Source organism: Rhamphochromis sp. 'chilingali' (genome assembly GCF_963969265.1).
Source record: "Rhamphochromis sp. 'chilingali' genome assembly, chromosome: 15".
NCBI classification, from domain to species: Eukaryota; Metazoa; Chordata; class Actinopteri; order Cichliformes; family Cichlidae; genus Rhamphochromis; species Rhamphochromis sp. 'chilingali'.
Window position 1 is genome coordinate 13,022,139 of NC_137942.1, and position 19,226 is coordinate 13,041,364.

A 19,226-nucleotide genomic window follows, 5' to 3' on the forward strand; every position below is an offset into this window, starting at 1 on the left:
TTTTTTTTTTTTTTTTTAAGGGGGGGGGGCTGCTTAGCTGAGTGCTTTTTCTCTGGTGACACTGCAGCCACAACAGTATCTCTGCTTTTAACATAAATGTGTTTTTTCTGGTTTCCCCAAATCACTTCCTTTTTCCTATCAGGGTAAAGACCTTCTGACCCAGAAGATCCCAGTGTGGCAACAGGCCTGCTCAGATCCAAACAAGCTGCCGGAGAGGGCCATGCTCCTGGCCCAGCAGATGGGCTCTGCTGCCCTTGGGGGTGCAAGTCCTCTGCATACCTCCAAATCCAATCTGGTCATTTCAGACCCCATTCCTGGGGCACAGCCACTTCCTGTGCCCCCAGAGTTGGCTGTCTTTATGGGTAGTGGCCTTGGACACCCAGCGGTAAGTTTAGAAAATATTTATTTATGTTAATAAGTGAGTTGCTGTTTATTATGTTAGTTAATAGCATTGATTTTCTGCTTGGAAACCTATGAGTCCTTGCATTCCTGTAAAGGCTTTGGCATGCACACCCACACCAGCATTGTTCAGACAAAGAATATTCCAGTGACAAAGGCCTAGAAGAGCACACGGACCAACCCAAAATTTTTATCTGGTTTCCAGTCTCCCCAGAACCCCTACAACCCACAGGACTCAAAGGGACTTCTGCCCCAGTGCTTGATCCCACAGTGCACTTCCGCAGATAGTGATCCTTATATTACTTTTGTAATTTAATTCTCAAATATGATGTCAAAGATTTAAGATTCCTGGCATTTTACATATACTTTAGGCTTATTTTTATAGAGAAAATGAAATTATTTAACTGGAGTTTCTTCACTCCATTTCCTCAAGGCCACCACTGAGTAAGAGCTAGCACTGCTCTCCTTATGTCGGCTCATGTGCTTTTGGCCCTCCATAAGGAAGCAAATCAAACAAACATTTCTCTTTAAAGATGGCACTCAAGTTAATGAGCTGTTAAGCCTTCATTTCATGCAGTGCAGCAACAAAGTAAACTTAGATGAACTTACTAGACTTAATCAGTCACTTTGAAATGTATTTTGTAGGTCTACAGCTCCAGTGCTATTCTGTATATACCAAACTTCATCTTAATCCAAAAAATTAGGATGAACTGCCGCTACAGCATTCCACACTGTAAGCCTTTTTTTATTGTTCTTAGTGAATCTATGCTTGTTTATTTCAGAGACTGATGGGTCCCGATGGCATGTCCATGGTCAATGGGACAACAGGAGTCCAAGGAGAGGAATACTGGGCAGAAGAAGCAGCAATGTCTATTTCCCAAGTTAGGCCTTCATCCCCTTCAACCCAGGCACAGGTACAGTCCCAGGTCCAGCCCCAGAGACAGGTCAGCGACGTCTACTCCAATACCCTACCTGTCCGCAGGCCTGCCCCCGCCAAGAATAAAAACCCAGTGGGTAAGATGTTATCCAAATACTACAAAACTGTCGAAAGAGGAAAATGGGCAGAATGTTTGAACCTCTTCCTTCATTGAGGAGCATAAAACTTATCATTGCAAATATTTTTCCAATAACGGTGAAACATTACGTTCCAACCTGAATATGGAGTTAAAAAAGAAAAGGTGAAGTTTGCTTTAAAATGTTGATAATATGATCATATGCAAGATTTCAGTTAAGTACAGAATTGTATAACAAAAGCTGCTAATGTTGTTATGTCTGACTGTTGACTGATTCTTCCATGAGTTTGTTCAGCTCAAGTCATTCCAGTAGTCTATGAACAGTTCCTGATGTTAATCATGTTGCTCACATATATCTGCTTTCAAACCCAACAGGAGAGACACGAACCCTGCCTAGATCCAGTTCGATGGCGGCAGGACTGGAAAAGAACGGGCGCTCCCGTGTCCAGGCCATCTTTTCCCACGCTGCAGGTGACAACAGCACCCTGCTTAGTTTCTCCGAGGGAGATGTCATCACCCTGCTAGTGCCTGAAGCGCGTGATGGCTGGCACTATGGGGAGAATGAGAAAAACAAGATGTAAGTAATGTATAATTTATTCTGTTTTGCCCGAATCCAAACTGTAAAATAAGCTAAATGTTTGTCGATTAGGAGCAGCCATAGGCACATGTACATTTAACAAACTCTGCACTTTTAACAGGCGTGGCTGGTTCCCGTTCTCCTACACACGCGTGCTTCCTGACAGTGACAGTGAGAAGCTCAGAGTGAAGTATGCAGGATAAACACTGCCACACTTAATAATTCTGAATGAGACCAAGTCTGAGGCCATTGTTTTCTTACCCCTCCAGCCTGCACCATGGGAAAAGTAGCAGTACAGGGAACTTGTTGGAGAATGATGCATCAGTGCCCACACCGGACTACGGCCTGACTGCCCGACTGCTGGCACAAAGCCTAGCACAGCCCCGCCCACGCCCCTACAGCATGGCAGGCTTTGGCACACAGGTACTGTCGCTGTACCTTTTAGTGAACAGTACCATTTCTGCACTTGTTACTTGCTAAATTAATTTGTAGCTCCCACCTGAGTTTGTCTTATGTTGTGTAATTAAATGAGTAATCCTGCAGTAAGTGAAAATCTGACTTTTGCTCACTTTCTGCCATCTAGTGTTTGTATTTAAATACAGCAGATAATTCAGTAGTGGGTCTATGAGCACACAATGACTGCTTAACACTTGTTTTTTCAGCCTGCTATTGAGGATTATGATGGTCGCTTTGCCACAAGGTAAGTGCCTTTTTTGCCCTACCTACTAAGTATTGATCGATAATGTATGACTGCTACTGCCATCTGAAACACTTGACACTCGAGGCAGCAAGGCAACTGCTGAACATGCGCATATCCCAATTTAAATGTAGCATACTTTCACTGCTTTCTAAACAGATAAAATTTATTTTACTGAGGAAAAAAAACCTACTAGTACTGGGGTCATCACAAAGTCAGTATGGATCGAAGTGTGATGCCCGAGTTAGTGGTAACAAAGCTCAATTGTTCTGTAAATCTACTTTTATTACTCTTTTTAATTTATTTAGTGTGTTTTTGATTTTTTTTTATGTGCAGGAGTGTTTTTATTTACTTATTTATCTATTTTATACTATTATTTTATTTTATTTATTCATTTTTTGCCAATAATCCCAAAGACGGTAGTTCACTACTGATTTCAAACTGTCAATCTTGGATAAATTTGGCCTTTTTTCTTTCTTTTTTTTTGACACAACTTTGACAGTAGGCCACTGATCTCTTCATCCACTAATTGTTTCTAAACTAACGAGAACAAAAGTCCTGCTCTGCCATAGAATTTAAAATTTGCAACTTTGCCATACTGTATGTATGCAGTGTTTGCTTTAAATATTATTTCTTGTGTCGTCTTTATCCTTTCCTCTTTGCTCTTCTTTACTTTTTAAGTAGCTTGTTAAAGTTGAGCAGGGTCAGTATCAGTGTATTGACAGAGTGATTTTTTTTGATCCATTGTGTTTTAACTCTAAACAAGTCCTTGCTGACTCGTCAGGGTAATGTGAGGTTAAGATTCAGAATTATGCTGTGCCTGTTTCTGTCCGATCAGGGAGTGCATCTTTGCGTATATACCTGTCTGTAAATGTGTGTACGTGTGAGAGTGGGAGGGAGGAGAAATGTCCTGGTGTTTGGTGGATTACATGTTGTGACAGTAGACATCACGCTGACTTCATCTCAGTCATCACTGCTTGTCAGCCTGGGGCTTTGGGCACCAGTGTCAAGATGTTTTACATACTCCTGTCTGCTCTAAATGTGTGTGTATTTTTCTTTCTGTATCAGTATTTTGAGACAACTCTGTCCTGCAGGGTGTATTCACCCCAACAGACTAATACTGCATCCCTCCAGCTAAGGAGATGACTTGATGATTTTCTCATCAACAGCAACATATTGGGTTTGTCTGTTTTTCAAAGACTGGTCGAGTCAAACACAATCAAAATATGCACAACAATATCAGCAAACATATCTGCGTAAAAGTGTTGATGAGGGAATTGGAAGTCCAATCTTCTTGATTATGGCAGGTGTGTTTGGAGTTGTAGCTGTGGGTGGGGCAAAATAGATTTCCTGACCCCACCTGCCCTTCTCCTAAACTCTACTCTGCCGCCTTGTGCCTGTCTTGTCTTTCTCCATTTCTCTCTGAGTGTGTCCGACCTGGCAAGCTTCCTTCTCTCTTTGTTCCACAGTGACAGTCCTGATGGCAAATTGATTTCGACTGTGTGAGAACAGACATACAGACAGAAACAGACAGCTCCGGATAGCACAGGGGCCTCTTCCCCCCCCCCCCCCCCCCCCCCATCTTTCCCCCTTCTTAGCCTCCCCCCCATCTTTCCCCCTTCTTAGCCTCCCTCCTGTCCAATTATCTCCACCTCTTCTCCTCTGCCTCCACACACACCCCTTCTCCGAATGGAAGAGGCCAGTTTCATCCCTCCTTTCTGTCCTCTCTTCCTCCCCGGGTCCCTCCTTTCCTCCTTCCGTCCGTCCTGGGGTGCTGCTGGTGGTGGTGTCGGTGTGGACAGTAGCGGTTGGTGGGTGGAGGATTGCGTTGAGCGAGAGAGCCAGAGCGGGGCCTACCTGCTCGGCATGCAGCGATATGGACTCTGAATTCGCTATCACAGTCCACCATCACGGACTGATCTCGCAAGAGACTGCCTTTGCTACTGCTTATCTTTCATGCATGTACATGGTTGTGTCATTTTGTCAAACTAAAGGACATTCATGTACTGTACAAGTGCCAAAAGACTTCAATGTCGATGTACTAAAGCCACTGACTGAATGGCCTTTTTAAGCACAAGTGGGCCCAATATTATTGATTTCCCACCAAACACATACACGCTCAAAAAGCTTTGTTCAAAGTAAGGCTGCACGGCAGATTACTCTGTTTCCATTCTGAGAGTTCCCCTACGTCCTGCTGTGCTTCCTCGTGTCAGTGCTAGATTTTATTTTCCGCCCAGAGGGTGTGTCATATATGCCTTATTTTGCTTTTTTTTTTTTCTATTTAATACAGATTTTATGTGCGATGAAGCATTTTTTAAATTGAGCTTCAATATTAAACATTATATATAGCTAAATATAAATTGTTTCTGTCCGTCCACTAAATTGCACTGTATTTTTGGTCATCACATGGTATAGTAAAAAAAAAGAAAAGCAAATTAAATTAAAATTCCCACTTTTGTCAACACAAACCCTCTTTTTGCCATCCTTTCCTGAACCTGCTGCCACAGTTATTACTTAAATAAAACGCCTCACTCCTGTAACCTTCAGTTTTGTCTTCTTTTTTGTTCTTTCCTTCCCCCCCCCCCCCCCCCCCCCCCCCCCCCCCACTTTTTTTCTTCTAATCCTGAAGGTACAGTTAGCTTGGAAGGGTCCATGATCTTTTGTTGAGTATCCCCAATAACAGCTGTGAATTAGTTTTAGGTTAAATAATAACCACAGCTTCTGCAGCTTTCAGTGTTTATGATTGTATTCCCTGAGTGGCTATGTAGTTTTTTTTGTTGTTTTTTTAATTTATTTTTTTGGTCTTTTCTTTTTTTTTTTTAAAAAAAATATATTGTCCTTGTAAAAAATCAAATCAAATCAATGATAATAATAATAATAAATATTATTATTAAATTAAAAAATTTACATATTTCCAGAAACAATGAAACCTGCTGATTAGTTGAAGTGTTTATCTTATGCATGCTGTGGAGGGAAACCAGAAAATGTAATATTGAGATTTGACCTTGAATGTATGGTGAATTTTTACAAAGGTATTCTAAATAAAACATACATCTATATATTAATAAACAGTGTGGTCTAACGAGAAATCTGTTCTGTCGATGATAATTTCCTTGTTCGGCTCAGAACTGATTCTTTTTATTTTTCACTTTTCCCTCTCAAAACCAACACCTACCTGTGACTCATTTCAAGCCACAACTCTGTTCGGTGCATGCGGTTTCATCCTTACTCACTCCCCCAAGCACCTGTAACATCTGTGCTGCTCTTGATAGCCTGTTGGTGTGTGAGGTGGTGTTGTGTGCACTTTGACCTGAACTCTGCCTGCCTGCTTTCCTTCTCTTTGGTTGTTTTTTAAATATGATTTTGACTTACTTGTGCTTGAGTTGTATTTGGGTCATATAAACAGCAGTGCACACATTTTTTGCAGACGTGCGGTTGATTTTATTTATTTTTATTTACTGTCAGATTTGTTCCCAGTGAGCTTTGCAATTTGAAAGGATTGTAGAGTGCTGTATACAGTATGGCATGTTGAGCATGAAGTGCGTACCTCTGTTTTGCATCCCCCATTTCAGTCGTGTACTGTTATCAGTTTCAGTATGTATGCATTGCACCAGACTAACCAGTGTCCTTACAAAATGTGACCCATGCATGATCTGAGAGATGAGCCATTCAAATCCAAAAGTTCTTTTTACCTTCCAGTTTGGGTCCAGAATTGTCCCGGTTCTGAGGGAACAGGACCTCCGTAAGTCCACCAGTCTCCATCGCCTTTCAGCCAAGCAGTCTCTTATCTTCTGCTCTCTATTACTGTCTGGTTCTCATTGTTGTCATTGGCTGTCTGGCTGCAGTTAAGACGCGGGGAATAGCTGGTCTTTTCTGTCCTTTGGCCTCTTTGGAGTTGGCATCACTTGGTTCTGTCAATCCAGCAGGCCTTGGGTTGTAAAAGAAGTACTTTTATATTTTAATTTATGTATTTTTTTTTTCTTTCTGTGTGTAACCCAACATCATACAGAGAAGACACTAACCCTTCATGCATGCCTATAACACGCTATTTAATTAGAATTTGTTCATCATATGCTTGCTAAATCTCACAAAACTGCAACTTTTTGCTCAACTTACTGTTGGAAACTTTAGGAAGGTAGAAGTCTTTGGGTGTGGTTACATAATTAACCATCTAGATCTTGTACTTTGCTCAAGCTAACTATAAGTCTTGTCTCACCCCTCCTCTCCCCACAGTGACCGTTCCCTGGAGGTCTACCTCCGGCCTTCCTTCTCTGATGACCGAGCTGCACCCATCTTCTACTAGCAGCCTGCTGCCCCCTTTTTACCCTCGCGGGCCTTTCCTTTTTAAAAAGCAAGAGATAATGGCCAACACTGGCAGGTTTCAGTTGTATAACGTTATCGCAAGAGGGCCCAGTGGCTGTGGAAATTCACTTAAAGAATTTCCCATCAATGTTTTTTGCGAATGCTTTCACGAAACATTGAATGTTTTAGTCAGAACAGTGTGACAGTTAGATTTAATTATTTAGATCATACCAATTGTGAATAAGGTATTGCTAATAAGTTTTACTAGTGATGCCAATACATTAATATTTATCTGTACTTCTGTTATGCTATTTTTTTGGTTTCTGCAACACTTTACACTGTAACTTTCACTGGAGGATTATTTGAATTAAGTATCAGTGGAGGGGCACACTGCAATAGTTGCTTACATGAGCTGAGAAAACGAGAAAAGGATGGTTGTAAACAGTCTACCACACATTGCTGTAATGTGAACTGAGTAATTTGAATACTCAGACTGATGGTTGAACCCTGACAGGCGATGAGTAAACTATAATTTTGCTTTTGTTAGGTAATAGTATAGAATTATATATTGACTAGTTGTGATACAGTATACCCAGATTTTCAATGTGGGAACTGTGCCTTCTAGGTGTTCTTTTTTTTGTTTGTTTTTTCTTTATATGCATATGGCGATATCCATTTTGTTCTGTAAAGTGGTTTGAGGGAATATGCATCACAGTTCTATTTGTATTTTTATATTACTGAAAACGTTGATGGGATTATTTCACTTTCTTTGGCTTGAGCAAGCTTTCGTACAGTGCAGGCGCATTTCCACAGGTATAACACGGGAATAAACTGCTACTCTTTCCTTATGTTCAAATTTCAGTAATATCTAAGCTGCCAGATTGCCAGGAGGTTTGTTTTTTTTAATATATATGTATATATATATATATATATATATATATATATATATATATGTATGTATATGTATGTATATGTATATATATGTATATGTATATATGTATATATATATATATATGTATATATATATATATATATATATATATATGTATATATGTATATATATATATATGTATATGTGTATATATATATATATGTATATGTATATATATATATATATGTATATATATATGTATATATATATATATGTATATGTATATATATATATATATATGTATATATATATGTATATATATATATATATATATATATATATGTATATATATATGTATATATATATATATATATATATATATGTATATATATATATATATATATATATATATATATATATATGTATATATATATATATATATATATTCAGCTTAGAGGGGGTGGTAGCTTATCAGATAAGGTACAGTATTATCATAGCTTTGATCATTTGTTCTCAGTATTTTGCAGTACACTCACCTGGGACACAAGATTAGAGGCATGTTTTTCTTTTCTACAATATGCTGTATGGGGTTAGTGCTGAAAGTGTGGTTGAAAAGTAAGAATGTGTTGTGTGAATGAGCTGAAATGCCTCTTAGTCTCCAGGAAATAAACTGTTACGTCACAAACACCTTTTGTGGATGAGTCGTTTCCACTGAGAATTGCGGTCATGCTTTTACTACATAGCTCATTTAAGAATCAAGTTTCAAATGCATTTTTTTTAACTTTTATATAGCCCTCACCTCGTCCATGTCTCTCTGTTTGTATTATATCTGTACCGTGCAGAGCATGCATGTAAATTAACTTGTCCAAAATAAATCCATATGGGCACAGACTTCATACTTTTATGTGTTGTGTTTTGTTTGTTTTGCACTTGTTGACATTAATGCAGATAAATATATCACAGACACAAGAGGGGGAAAAGTATTTGGATTTATTTGTTTTGGATAGTACAACAGCCGTGAGTGAGGGATGAATGGAAACAGCAATGATGTTACTACCGGTGCATAGAACAACCCACCTCACCTTCTCCAAAGGCGTCTGCCACTTTAGCCAATGGGCTTTGAAATATCTCTTTGGCAAATTTGAGAGACTATCATCCTGGATTGCATCTTCTTCAAATTCTCTATACAAAAATACTAGCAATGTTTTCTCTTCTTGCAGAACTTCAAAGGCAAGGAAAGAGGAAACTGAATTGGCACTTGGAGCTACAGGAGGATAGAGAGGGGGGAGTGAGCTGCCGATACAGCAGTAGTAATTCAAGTCAAGCTACCTGCTACATGTTGATATAGGATTCATACAATTGTCCTATTTTGAATGTCTTTTTTTTTTCATTCCCTTATCACCTCATACCCGGTTCATTCAGCACTAACATAACAGATGCATAATGGATGAGACCAAGACCTAGATGTAGAAAAGATGCTCGGAAATGATAACTGACATTCAACATTTATAACTGGCATGTTGATACTGACACCACTCAACAGTGGTGACACATCTAAGTCCCTTTTAAAGTCGTTCTACTGATGATCAAATTTATTAAAAAAAACAAAAAAAAACCAACAACCCTAAATCTATAAACGGCACATGGACACTAATGGGGGGAATCTCATTGTTCAGCTGATTCGTTGCAGAATGTGGACACGAAGAGCAACATGGGGAACACAAAGTGCTTCAGAAAGGTGTGGAGAGCCGTGGGTTGTCATTAACTAGACTGAGTGGTGGAGAATATGGTAGTGGTAACATCCTGGTTTTCTGTATTATGTTGCCATTAACATTAAATCCACAAAGTCCCACAATGGTGATTTGGATAACGTGAGAAATTAGGATGAAGCACCTCCAGCTCCACCATCATCACCAGCTATAACTTTTCATTGAAGTCAAATATTTTGTTTGAAAATCCATTGTAGTTTCTTATGTAACAACCATCAAGCACTGTTTTCTGGCACCAACAATGAGAGCCGTAACAGTCTTAAGTTGCCAGAAAATGCCAGATGGTAAGCAGATGGACAAAGGCAGCCAATGAGAGGAGCAGCTATGTCTGTCATTTCGCTTTTTTTTTTCTTTTTCCTTTTTTGGGGGGATTATTTTTATAATTCACAAATCAAAAGAACCTTAAGGTCACGAAAAGGAACTGATGCCGCATTTAGCAAATAAATACTGCGTGTCAAAACTAACATTTCTATTTCTGCAGACAATAACACTTCGCTTTGTATCCACTTTAGGTTGCTATCCGTGCAGCTATTGCTCTTTCGTCATAAAAAATAAATAAAATAATAATAATAGTGTGCAAATCATTCGGGGTACTTCACTACAATATGAGGCACTGTCTCATAAAGGGTCACCAGGGTCAGATGCCCCAAAGGTCGATTAAAAAATAAAACTCTGTAAAACATCTAGATATAATAATGCTGCTTTTTCTGTGTTGAGAAGAACCTGGAATCGACCTTCTCTCATCGTGGTGGCACGGCACTCTCAGTCTTTTGGGTTATCGTCACTGTTCCCTGTGGGACACAAGAGATTGGAAATAGAAGGTAAAAATATTATATTTATTTATTTACCAACTTCACAACAAAAACAATTTAACCAGGAATGCCCTAGATCTACTTTGTCTGTGTAATAAGCCACATCGCTGCAAATATTAGCACTTAAATATTAGATTTTAGGAATCTTTAAATCCACTTTGTCTTTCAGCTGTTTATATTAGCTGCATGTGGATCTTTGCTTACAACATTACAATGGAAGCCATCTTTCAATAGCCAAAGTAGGATCAGTATTTTAAACTGAGGTGACGTTTAGTGGAGTGTCACAATTTTAGTGAAACTTTTACTACAAGTTGGACTAAAAGGCATTTTTACCTTTTGCTGAGCTCATCTGGGAGTCGCAAACATGTGTGATAGAGAATCGTGACACCATAAAACGATTAAGTGCTACAGCGGCTGGTTTAGGTGCCTCGGGACTGTTGGAGAGAGAAGTGGGTGTTAACGCGGGCTCAAGTGTGGTGACAGGTGAGGATGGACAGGGCTCAAAGGACAGGTCATCTTCCAATTCGCAGTTCCCACCTGAATGCACACAGGAAGTCATAATCGCTTTGTTAAATGCAGTGAGAAAAAAAGTGAGGCTTATTCTTTGCAACATATTACATCCTCACCCTCTTCTGATTTGTTTCCATCTGTTTGTTTAGAAACACAGGGTGATTCATGTGACTGAGCTTCAAGTTCAGGGTCAGGTTGGGGCTGCTGGTCAAAGTTTTTTGTCTCTGATGTTTCCTCTCCACTGGCCTCTACTTCTGTTGAGAAGGAATAGTCGGCCAGCTCTCCTGTGGGGCTCTCCTGGAAGGCATGAAAACCAATTAAGTGATTTAATTTAATATAATAATCTCCCCAGTTTGTACAACGTTGACCTATTAAAATATTGTACCTGGTCAAAAAGGAACACTGTGACATCATCAAAAAAAGACACCGCTTTTTTCTTCCTCTCCAACTCCTCACAGAAGGATTCGGTGAGCAGGCCGGGCATCTTCAGGAGGCTGCGGAGGTGTCTAGCCCTGCTGCAGTCACTCACCACCACCGGCACTGTGGTGAAATCCTCCTCACTCTCCTCACTGTCTTCATCTTGAATGTTGTAGGTCCTCAGCTCTTCATCAGAATCGCTATCATCCGAGTCATCTTCATCCTCTGCCTCCTCCAGTGGAGCTCTTACATTCTCTCCACAAAGCTCCAGCAATGATGAGGAAGTGGACAGGTCAAGAGGACCATTGGATTCTCCACACAAACTGTCTTGTGAGTCACATTCCTCTGCATCTATGTCCTCAAATTCTTCCTCATTTATTCTCGCACCATCCCCTCTGTCGTCTGTCTCCTCGTTGACATGACTGAATTCGGGTAGCTCCTCCTCCTCTGTGGAGCCATCACCATGTTCATTTTCTTTGGGGGACTCGTCATTGTCATTGTTGGTTATGGTGGAGCCAGTATGCAATGACTGGGAATTGGAGCAGTCTTCTCTCCTGCTCCCGTCTTCCCGGGCATCCTGGACAGTGGAATTTGGCTGAGATCCAGTGGCGGGGTTAAGCTCTGTGGAAGGTTCGTCTTCTGAGTGCTCTGTCTCCAACCCAAGATCATCATCTGCAGGGGCGGTCTCTTTGGTCAGGCAGCCACCCATCTGTGGAGGAAATGGTGACAGCATAGACAACCCAGGGGTGGGAAGAGAATGGGGTGAACTATTGTCAGCCTCTGAGAGATTCACCAAAGCACAACTTTTGATGTGTCTCAGATTTGTTAAAGTTTCCCCATTAGCAAACTTCTTTTCTACAGCATGATTATTTCCTAAAAGGCTTGGTTTCTCAGCAGGGGGGTGACAGTTACGTGGACCTGCAAAGAACTTACTGCCGTCCTCTTGGGGACTCCTCTCATCATAGTCAGAAAAATAGGCTGAGTCCCTGTAGGGGTTCTTCTCGGTTAGACTTTTTAACTGTACCTCTGAGTTGCTTGTGGAAGTGCAGACCCCTTGTCCTAAACCCACCTGCAAAACAAGCTCGGATTCTCCGCCCAGCCTAGGGCTCCTCTCACCACCCAGGGGATCTCCAAGCTCTTTAAAAATAAACTCTGGAGATTCGTTGTTCTCTGTGTCATAGCCGCTATCCAGTGATTTGGGCAGGACTGGGATATTGAAGGGATCAGGGCTTAAGGGGCTTGCCATTGATGAAAACATGTTGTTGGTGTCTAAAGAGTCACCAGCTGTCTCTGGCTTCTTCTGCGGGCTGAGCTCTTCCTCCTCTATCTCAGCATAGTCGAGGTTGAAGTCTGCAAAGATCCCTGAAGTAATATCTGTAATGTCATCTTCTTCCTCACTGTAGTCACCAAGTTCAACCAGGCATATGCTGGAGTCTCTTACGCCAACTCCTCTATCTAATGTTCTGCTTCTCTCAGGTGTCTCTGCATAGTTTAGCTTCTTGTCGCTCAGATCAAAAGATACTCCTGTCGAAATGCCCTCCCACATCTTACTTCTCTGCTTATCTGACAGTTGTCCTGCTTGACTAGCCTGAGGCTTCCTAAAAGAGGATGGTGATTTTATGTGGCTTGCCTCAGGTATCATTGCAGGATACGTTCTCTCTCCATAAAGAAATGATTGCGTTTCATATTTTCCACCCTCTCTATCTCTGGTATTTATTCTTGCATCTGTGAGAGAATTGGTACTTTGCACATTATCTTTAGTTGTGTTCCTTTCCACTTGAAAGGCATCTTCCTCTTTTTCTTGGTGGCATAAGTGAATGTATGAGCCTAAATCAGTTGGTTTGCTACAACTATTACAGTCAGATCCTCTTCCTCCTCCTTCTGAGGCATCACAAGATCTGGAGCTGTGGAAAGTTCTGGTGGAAACTTTGGTTAAAGACCATAATTCAGTTGTGTTTGACTGACTGGTATACTGCAGATCCAGACAGCTGTCACTTCCACTGCCTGTCTGCCTTGTGTCAAAGCTCAGGCTGTTATTGTTTGCAGAATGGTTTGAGATCCAGTTTGTGGCCTCTCCCTCGGAGAAAAGGTCATCCTCGATTTCTCCACTTCTCTGTTGACCCAAAAGCACGCCGTCAGCAGTTCCTGCATCAATTCCGATGTGGTTAACAATAGATGGTCTCTTTCTAAGATGACCTACCATATTATGGCAGCTTTCATTAACTGTGCTATGATTTGTGTTTGCTTCAAGGTAGGGATCACAGAACCCTAAGCTGGGGCTACTGACTGCTTGTGATAAACTGCGTGGGTTCTCTAACTGCTCCTTAGACTCTGCTGGCCTTTCTGCAGAGTCATTGAGATTGGACGAAAGGCAATTTTGGGAGTGGCCTAATTGTGGGGGGCTGGTGCTGTATATGTGTCTGAGCAGTGGTTCCCTGGTTAGCTGGCTAGTGGGACTTGAATCAGAGTCATAGGCAGTGGATTTGATGTTATCAGCAGTAGACCAGTATGCGCTGGGTTGTGCTGTGGTTGAACAAGTTTCACTCTCAGATAACAATCTGCTGTCACTGACTTCTAATCCTGGGCTGTAGTCCACAATGCTGTCATCCAGGTTAATGTTACACTCTACTGGTTCCTCTATGCGAATGTAGTACTCACTGCTGACTGAGGGGCTGTGGGCACTCAATACTGGAACCACACTCGGGTGTTGGGGTTCATAATAGGATGGGGACATGCTTGAGGTAAGGCTATCAGTCTTGCAGCCCCCTGTGGTGCTTCCCTTGCTTGAATAGTAGATATCCTGGTAATGTGGGTTCCCTTGGCCCAGTGGACCACTGGTGGAGGAGGAGCAGTAGGGTTGCTCAGCTCGGGCCTGCTCCCATTTGTATTCAAAGTTGAGACCGTGGCTGGTCTCTGTGACAGTCAGTAGGTCATCACCTGTGTCAGAGTGGAAGCTGTCAGAGAAGTGCTCCAAGAGGGGGAAGGAGGATGAAGCAGAGGAGGCCAGCTCCACTGCTTGAGTTTGGTCTGTATTAGGGGCATCAGCTGAGGCTGGTGTAGGGGTTAGAACTAGAGCTGTGGATGTAGCTGTGTGAGAGGTGCTGCCAAGCAAATTGGGTCTCAAGGCATTCCAGCGTTGCTCAAAGTCTTCCTCAGCTTCACTGGAGCCTTTGGCACACAAGTATGTGACCAGAAGGTGTACTTCCTCACTGCTGGGTCTCAGCTCTGGCTGCAGCCAGCAGAACTGCATTACCTCGTACCTGAACGGAGAAGAGGGACCGAAAAGACCACACACACCTTCAGGCTGGAAAACACTTATTGGTATCCTAAGATATTTTTGTTAAAAAAAGGAGAAAAGTTCAGAAGCAACATTTAAAAAAAAGGTAATATAAGGAGAACTTCAAAGTCAGCACTTTATAGCAACACCTAGCACTTATTTACTGCACTAGTCAATAGCATATACAGCATAGTATATGAAGGAGGTGCAGTGGAGATGCTGACACAGTTAGAAGATGTTTATGCTTTTCTTTGTGCATCTGTGTGGCTTCTCAGTGTTTGTACCAAATAGTTTAATTCCTTAGGGAGCAGTTTTGAAATAAAAAATAAATAAAAAACAATATCTGGCAGGCTTCCCAGGTAAAGATGAATGAGGTGATTCGGATCTGGTCGATGCCAAGGGGATCATAAAGAATAGGGAGAGTATTGATCATCTGCCCTTGGTAGCAAAGACAAATGTTGCTACAATGGACTTGTATCAAAATAAATAAAAAAGATATAAAACGGGAAAAATAAGGTTGTTAGAAACTCATTGGTCAGTTTGAACTGAAGGCTTACCAGCATCTAGAATCTATTTTGTGTGGCATCACTAATGTATAAGCTACTAGTCTTTTCTGAGTGTCAGTATTCACTGTATGTACAGTAGGTTCTCCTGAGTGTAGTTATGTGTGGATGTCTTACCAGCGGTCAGCCAAGGGGAACTGGAGCTGGGGTTTGGGTAGTTTAAGCTGCTGTTCCTTCACAGCATATGTCAAGACCTGTCTGTCAGAATAGTGTCTATACGGCTGGTTTCCCAGCTCAAACAACTCCCACAAAGTCACTCCAAATGACCTGAAACACACAAAGAAATATTTTAGGTTGGTCACTTCACATATTCCGGATAGAAAAACTTTCCAAACAAACTGTTCCACTCATTCGGTAACCCTTCAGACGGCTTGCCTTAAGTATGTGTGAACTCGAACTGTAGCTTCGATAATCTGCAATAAAAGCTTGCATTTCTCTCCCTTTACATAACTCACCATATGTTGCTGCTTTTGGTTTGGTCAACAACCAACAGGTTTCCATGGACCTCATCTATGAGTTCAGGTGCAATCCAGCGCAGGGGTACCCAAATCTGGTCTTGTGTTATATAATAGTCATCCTACAGAATTAAAAAGAGATATTGAGTACTAGGAGCATTACTAGCAGTCTTTAAAAATTACAGATATTTCAAAAGACTGACCTTGTACCGACTGTGGGAAAGTCCATAGTCTCCAATCTTAACTGACATTTCTGATGTTAGGAGGCAGTTTCGCAAGGCCAGGTCACTGTTGAAAATAAAAAACAACCAACCCCCCAAAACTGTTAAATAGAGAGATAAAACAATGCCACTTTTATTCAGAAAGACGCACTATGTGCAACAATGTAGTTGTTATTGTTTTCCCCTAATTAACTCTCTGTCCATGTGTGTGTTACAGTCTAAGCCTGTTCCTTAATAATTTAACTTTTTGGTATTTTTATGTTTAAAAAAATGTTTCTCTTGGGATCCGATCTAGTTTAAAAAATTGCAGCTGAAGTGTCTTGAGAAGAGTCTGTGTGATTTTTCTTTTAACCTGCACTAGAATGTTGGCACTTCTTTTTTTACAGCAACATACAGTAATGTTGTCAGTTAAAATTCAGTGATAAATGACAGAATTATACAATTAGAGTAACATACATATCACCTAAGTGCGTAAACACACTCACAATTAAGTCAGTAAGTGGAATCTCACCTCCTCCACAATGGGAGCTTTCAGCCTGGCAGTCACTAATTGGTTGCTATGGCCACCACCACTGCATGGATGGTGGAGTGAGAGCGAGAGGGGCTCGCCCCCAGCAACAAAATCACTGATGCTGGAGTTTGTGACAACTACTCAGGCAGCACCAGGATGTTGTTGCCAGGAGAGACCAACAGGTGGCGCACAAACCATTCAAGTAGATTCTTCCTTTTAAAGCTCAAATTGCAGAAGGTAAAGGGAGCGGGACTGACACACGTACCTGTGGATGAAGTTGTTTTTGTGAAGGTGCAGAAGCCCTGAAGCAATGTCACATGCCATTCTCTGGAGGATCAACGGGTCAGGTGTCTCAGAATCAGCTACTTGACAGCTGTGGAGGTAACTCTTCAGATCACCCTAAGAGGGGAAAAAATATGAGAACATGAGACACACTGACTTTTCTTTAATTCTGCAAACAAAACTAAACAAAGAAATTTAAAAAAATATATATGAAGGACTGAACAAACAAAGTTGGTCATTAAAATGTGTCTTACCATAGGGCAAAACTCCATGACCAACAGAAAAGGAGTAACCTCTGTACATTGTGCCAAGCACTGCAAGAGGGCAGGGTGCTGGAGGGTCCTGTGAGACAATTTTAGAAGGTATGATTGTGCAAAAACCATACCGGTAATAAAATAAAAACGTGTGGAGTTTCTGAAGTTTGATAAAACTGACCGGTATGGCTGGACCTCTTCAAGAAATTGCATCTGGTCCTGGACACTGGCACTGGCCTTCAGCTCCTTCACCACCACCTGCGTGGTGCTGAGGCCTGCATTGACCTCGCCCAGCAGAACCTGCAAGATTTAGCCAGCATCGATAAACTGTAGATTTAGAAACCAAAGTAAACATAAACTAGGAATGGAAATAGTGTGCGAAACAATCCAGGAAGCAAGGTAAAATGTAGGGAATCTAATGTGGCTGTGTATTTCAACTCTTCCCCTGTGGAATAAACTCCCCGATCGAATTAGCCTCACTGGAGCATTCAATATAAGAGTAGAACACATTTTAAAAACCACGTATTATAGTAAGGAAGCTGCTGTTTAAACTAGAATATTAAAATAGTAATATTGAGTGCAAAGGTGTTTAAAATCCCTCTATCTAAAAACTGACTGAGTGTATGCTTTCAGAACTAAATAAAAGTTTTACCTTGCCAAACCAGCCATTTCCAATCTCCTTCAGATAGAGCAGACTGTGGCGTCCAAGGTCTGATGATTTCAGCAGTTGGACTGGAAAAGAGCAATAAGAAAGACATACAGTAAGATTACTCTCAGACAGGAAGAAAATGACGGCTTTAGCATCAAGGAAGTGACTAAAAGAAAAGGAATCTTACAAGAACAATTTTCAACGCACTGAACGAGGTAAACGAGAAAAATCGAAAGTTAAGAATGCTCTCTGCAGAAACAAAAAGAAGCTGAGCTCCACAGCAGAGAAAAAGAAAACTGAAAACACAGATAAGGCAAAAATACAGAAACCTCTCTGAGCAAAAGAATACATTTCCTAAATAAAATGTCACATTTACTGAAGAGAAGCTTGCCTGAAGCCAAATAAATGTTTTACTTTCCATATAAATTAAAGTGTCCTTTAAGAACAAAGAATTTTTTTGTCACGACACAAATTGCAGCAACACCATAATTCTACAAATCATCCATCTTATGCACAAAATCAAATACCTCCATGGATCTTCATATTTTAAGTATGAAGATGTTGAAAAGGACGATGATGATGGAGCAGCGGAGCGGCCAGCCACTCTGAGCACCGTCACAGCGACTGAGTCCGAGTCCCAGGCTGAGATGAAGTACTGGTTCAGAGTGTGAGAACCAAGAGCCCGTGGCCCCGGCCCCAGCCCCAGGCAACTTAGCCTCATTGTGTGTATGTGAGAAGGAGCCCACGGTCACAGTGTGTGTGTGAGCGCCTCGGCAGGATTTAACCCTCCGAGCCCTTGCACAGCTGAACAAGCTCACCGCGTTGCCTCTCCCCGTCTCCACCGAGCTCATCCTCCAACTGGGACACATAGAAAAACACATACTGTCCTCATCTAAAGCTCTCCAGCTGTCGAGCAAAGGCCGAAATCCCTGCTTCCTATATAGGCTTCCAGCTGCAGTACACAGAAGAGCAGACAATCTTTAAGTCCGATCTACTGAACAAAAAAAAAAAGATGAGATGAGATTTCTGCCCTTGCTTCTGGTCATGTATCCCGCCTGATGTGACTGTCATGTATGTTGGTTGTGTGCCGTTTGACACGCCACCTCTATGTGCAGCTTCAAGACACCCAGGAGTGACATAAGGCCCCCATAATGCCCCCCTATCACCCAGGACAGCAGCATTCCTCAGCCAAACATGACACAAACACTGCTCTGTCCACAAAAAAAGACCTCTGTCATACGCATTCACCACCCCTATCTCTCTGCTCTTAGGTCCTGGTGCATGCCACCACCCTTCCCCTGTCTTTCCTCATTCTGTCACAGACCCCTCACTGTATTCTCCTCATAATGCCAGTCCTCCGCTTGCGCGTTCCATGGACGTTTTAGCCAGGCCTTATGCTCCCCCACTGCCCAGCCGGTTTAAAACAGGCCCATTGTTTGGTTCGCTCACTCACACACACATTCACAGTGTCTCCTGGTACCCAGTGCACCAAACACACACTTGCAGACACACACACACACAAAAGTGGCACACAAGGCCCATTCTCCACTGGATCGCTGGACAGAGGTTGTGTCACAGTGATAACAGAACAACACTTCTCCACCCCAGCCTCCAAGCCTCCACTACCCCTGCTCGACAGAGCGACAG

The 19,226-nt window shown here is 41.7% G+C and overlaps 2 protein-coding genes across 9 annotated transcripts in view; one reads left to right on the forward strand and one right to left on the reverse strand.

Moving 5' to 3' along the window:
• Window positions 1-7,922, forward strand: part of LOC308410992 (BAR/IMD domain-containing adapter protein 2-like) — a 55,792-nt gene extending 47,870 nt beyond the window's left edge. For 2 of the 5 annotated variants that reach the window (XM_080904670.1, XM_080904674.1), the window contains 7 exons: window positions 143-385; window positions 1,182-1,413; window positions 1,788-1,989; window positions 2,111-2,179; window positions 2,259-2,412; window positions 2,652-2,689; window positions 4,489-5,259. In XM_080904670.1, the coding sequence (XP_080760796.1) occupies window positions 143-385; window positions 1,182-1,413; window positions 1,788-1,989; window positions 2,111-2,179; window positions 2,259-2,412; window positions 2,652-2,689; window positions 4,489-4,573 (1,023 nt within the window). In that variant the 3' untranslated portion in view covers window positions 4,574-5,259. Of the gene's footprint in view, window positions 1-142; window positions 386-1,181; window positions 1,414-1,787; window positions 1,990-2,110; window positions 2,180-2,258; window positions 2,413-2,651; window positions 2,690-4,155; window positions 4,253-4,488; window positions 5,260-6,385; window positions 6,429-6,919 lie in introns of those variants that run through there. The other 3 variants (XM_080904673.1, XM_080904671.1, XM_080904672.1) reach the window with 3 other exon arrangements.
• Window positions 7,923-8,840: 918 nt separating this feature from the next.
• aatka (apoptosis-associated tyrosine kinase a) overlaps window positions 8,841-19,226 on the reverse strand; it is a 29,631-nt gene continuing 19,245 nt past the window's right edge. For 3 of the 4 annotated variants that reach the window (XM_080905132.1, XM_080905133.1, XM_080905131.1), the window contains 11 exons: window positions 17,583-17,662; window positions 17,112-17,230; window positions 16,931-17,018; window positions 16,660-16,793; window positions 15,866-15,950; window positions 15,663-15,784; window positions 15,325-15,474; window positions 11,336-14,627; window positions 11,067-11,247; window positions 10,774-10,977; window positions 8,841-10,419 (listed from right to left, as the gene is read on the reverse strand). In XM_080905132.1, coding sequence (XP_080761258.1) covers window positions 10,391-10,419; window positions 10,774-10,977; window positions 11,067-11,247; window positions 11,336-14,627; window positions 15,325-15,474; window positions 15,663-15,784; window positions 15,866-15,950; window positions 16,660-16,793; window positions 16,931-17,018; window positions 17,112-17,230; window positions 17,583-17,662 — 4,484 coding nt within the window. In that variant the 3' untranslated portion in view covers window positions 8,841-10,390. Of the gene's footprint in view, window positions 10,420-10,773; window positions 10,978-11,066; window positions 11,248-11,335; window positions 14,628-15,324; window positions 15,475-15,662; window positions 15,785-15,865; window positions 15,951-16,659; window positions 16,794-16,930; window positions 17,019-17,111; window positions 17,231-17,582; window positions 17,663-18,106; window positions 18,855-19,226 lie in introns of those variants that run through there. The other variant, XM_080905134.1, reaches the window with a different exon arrangement.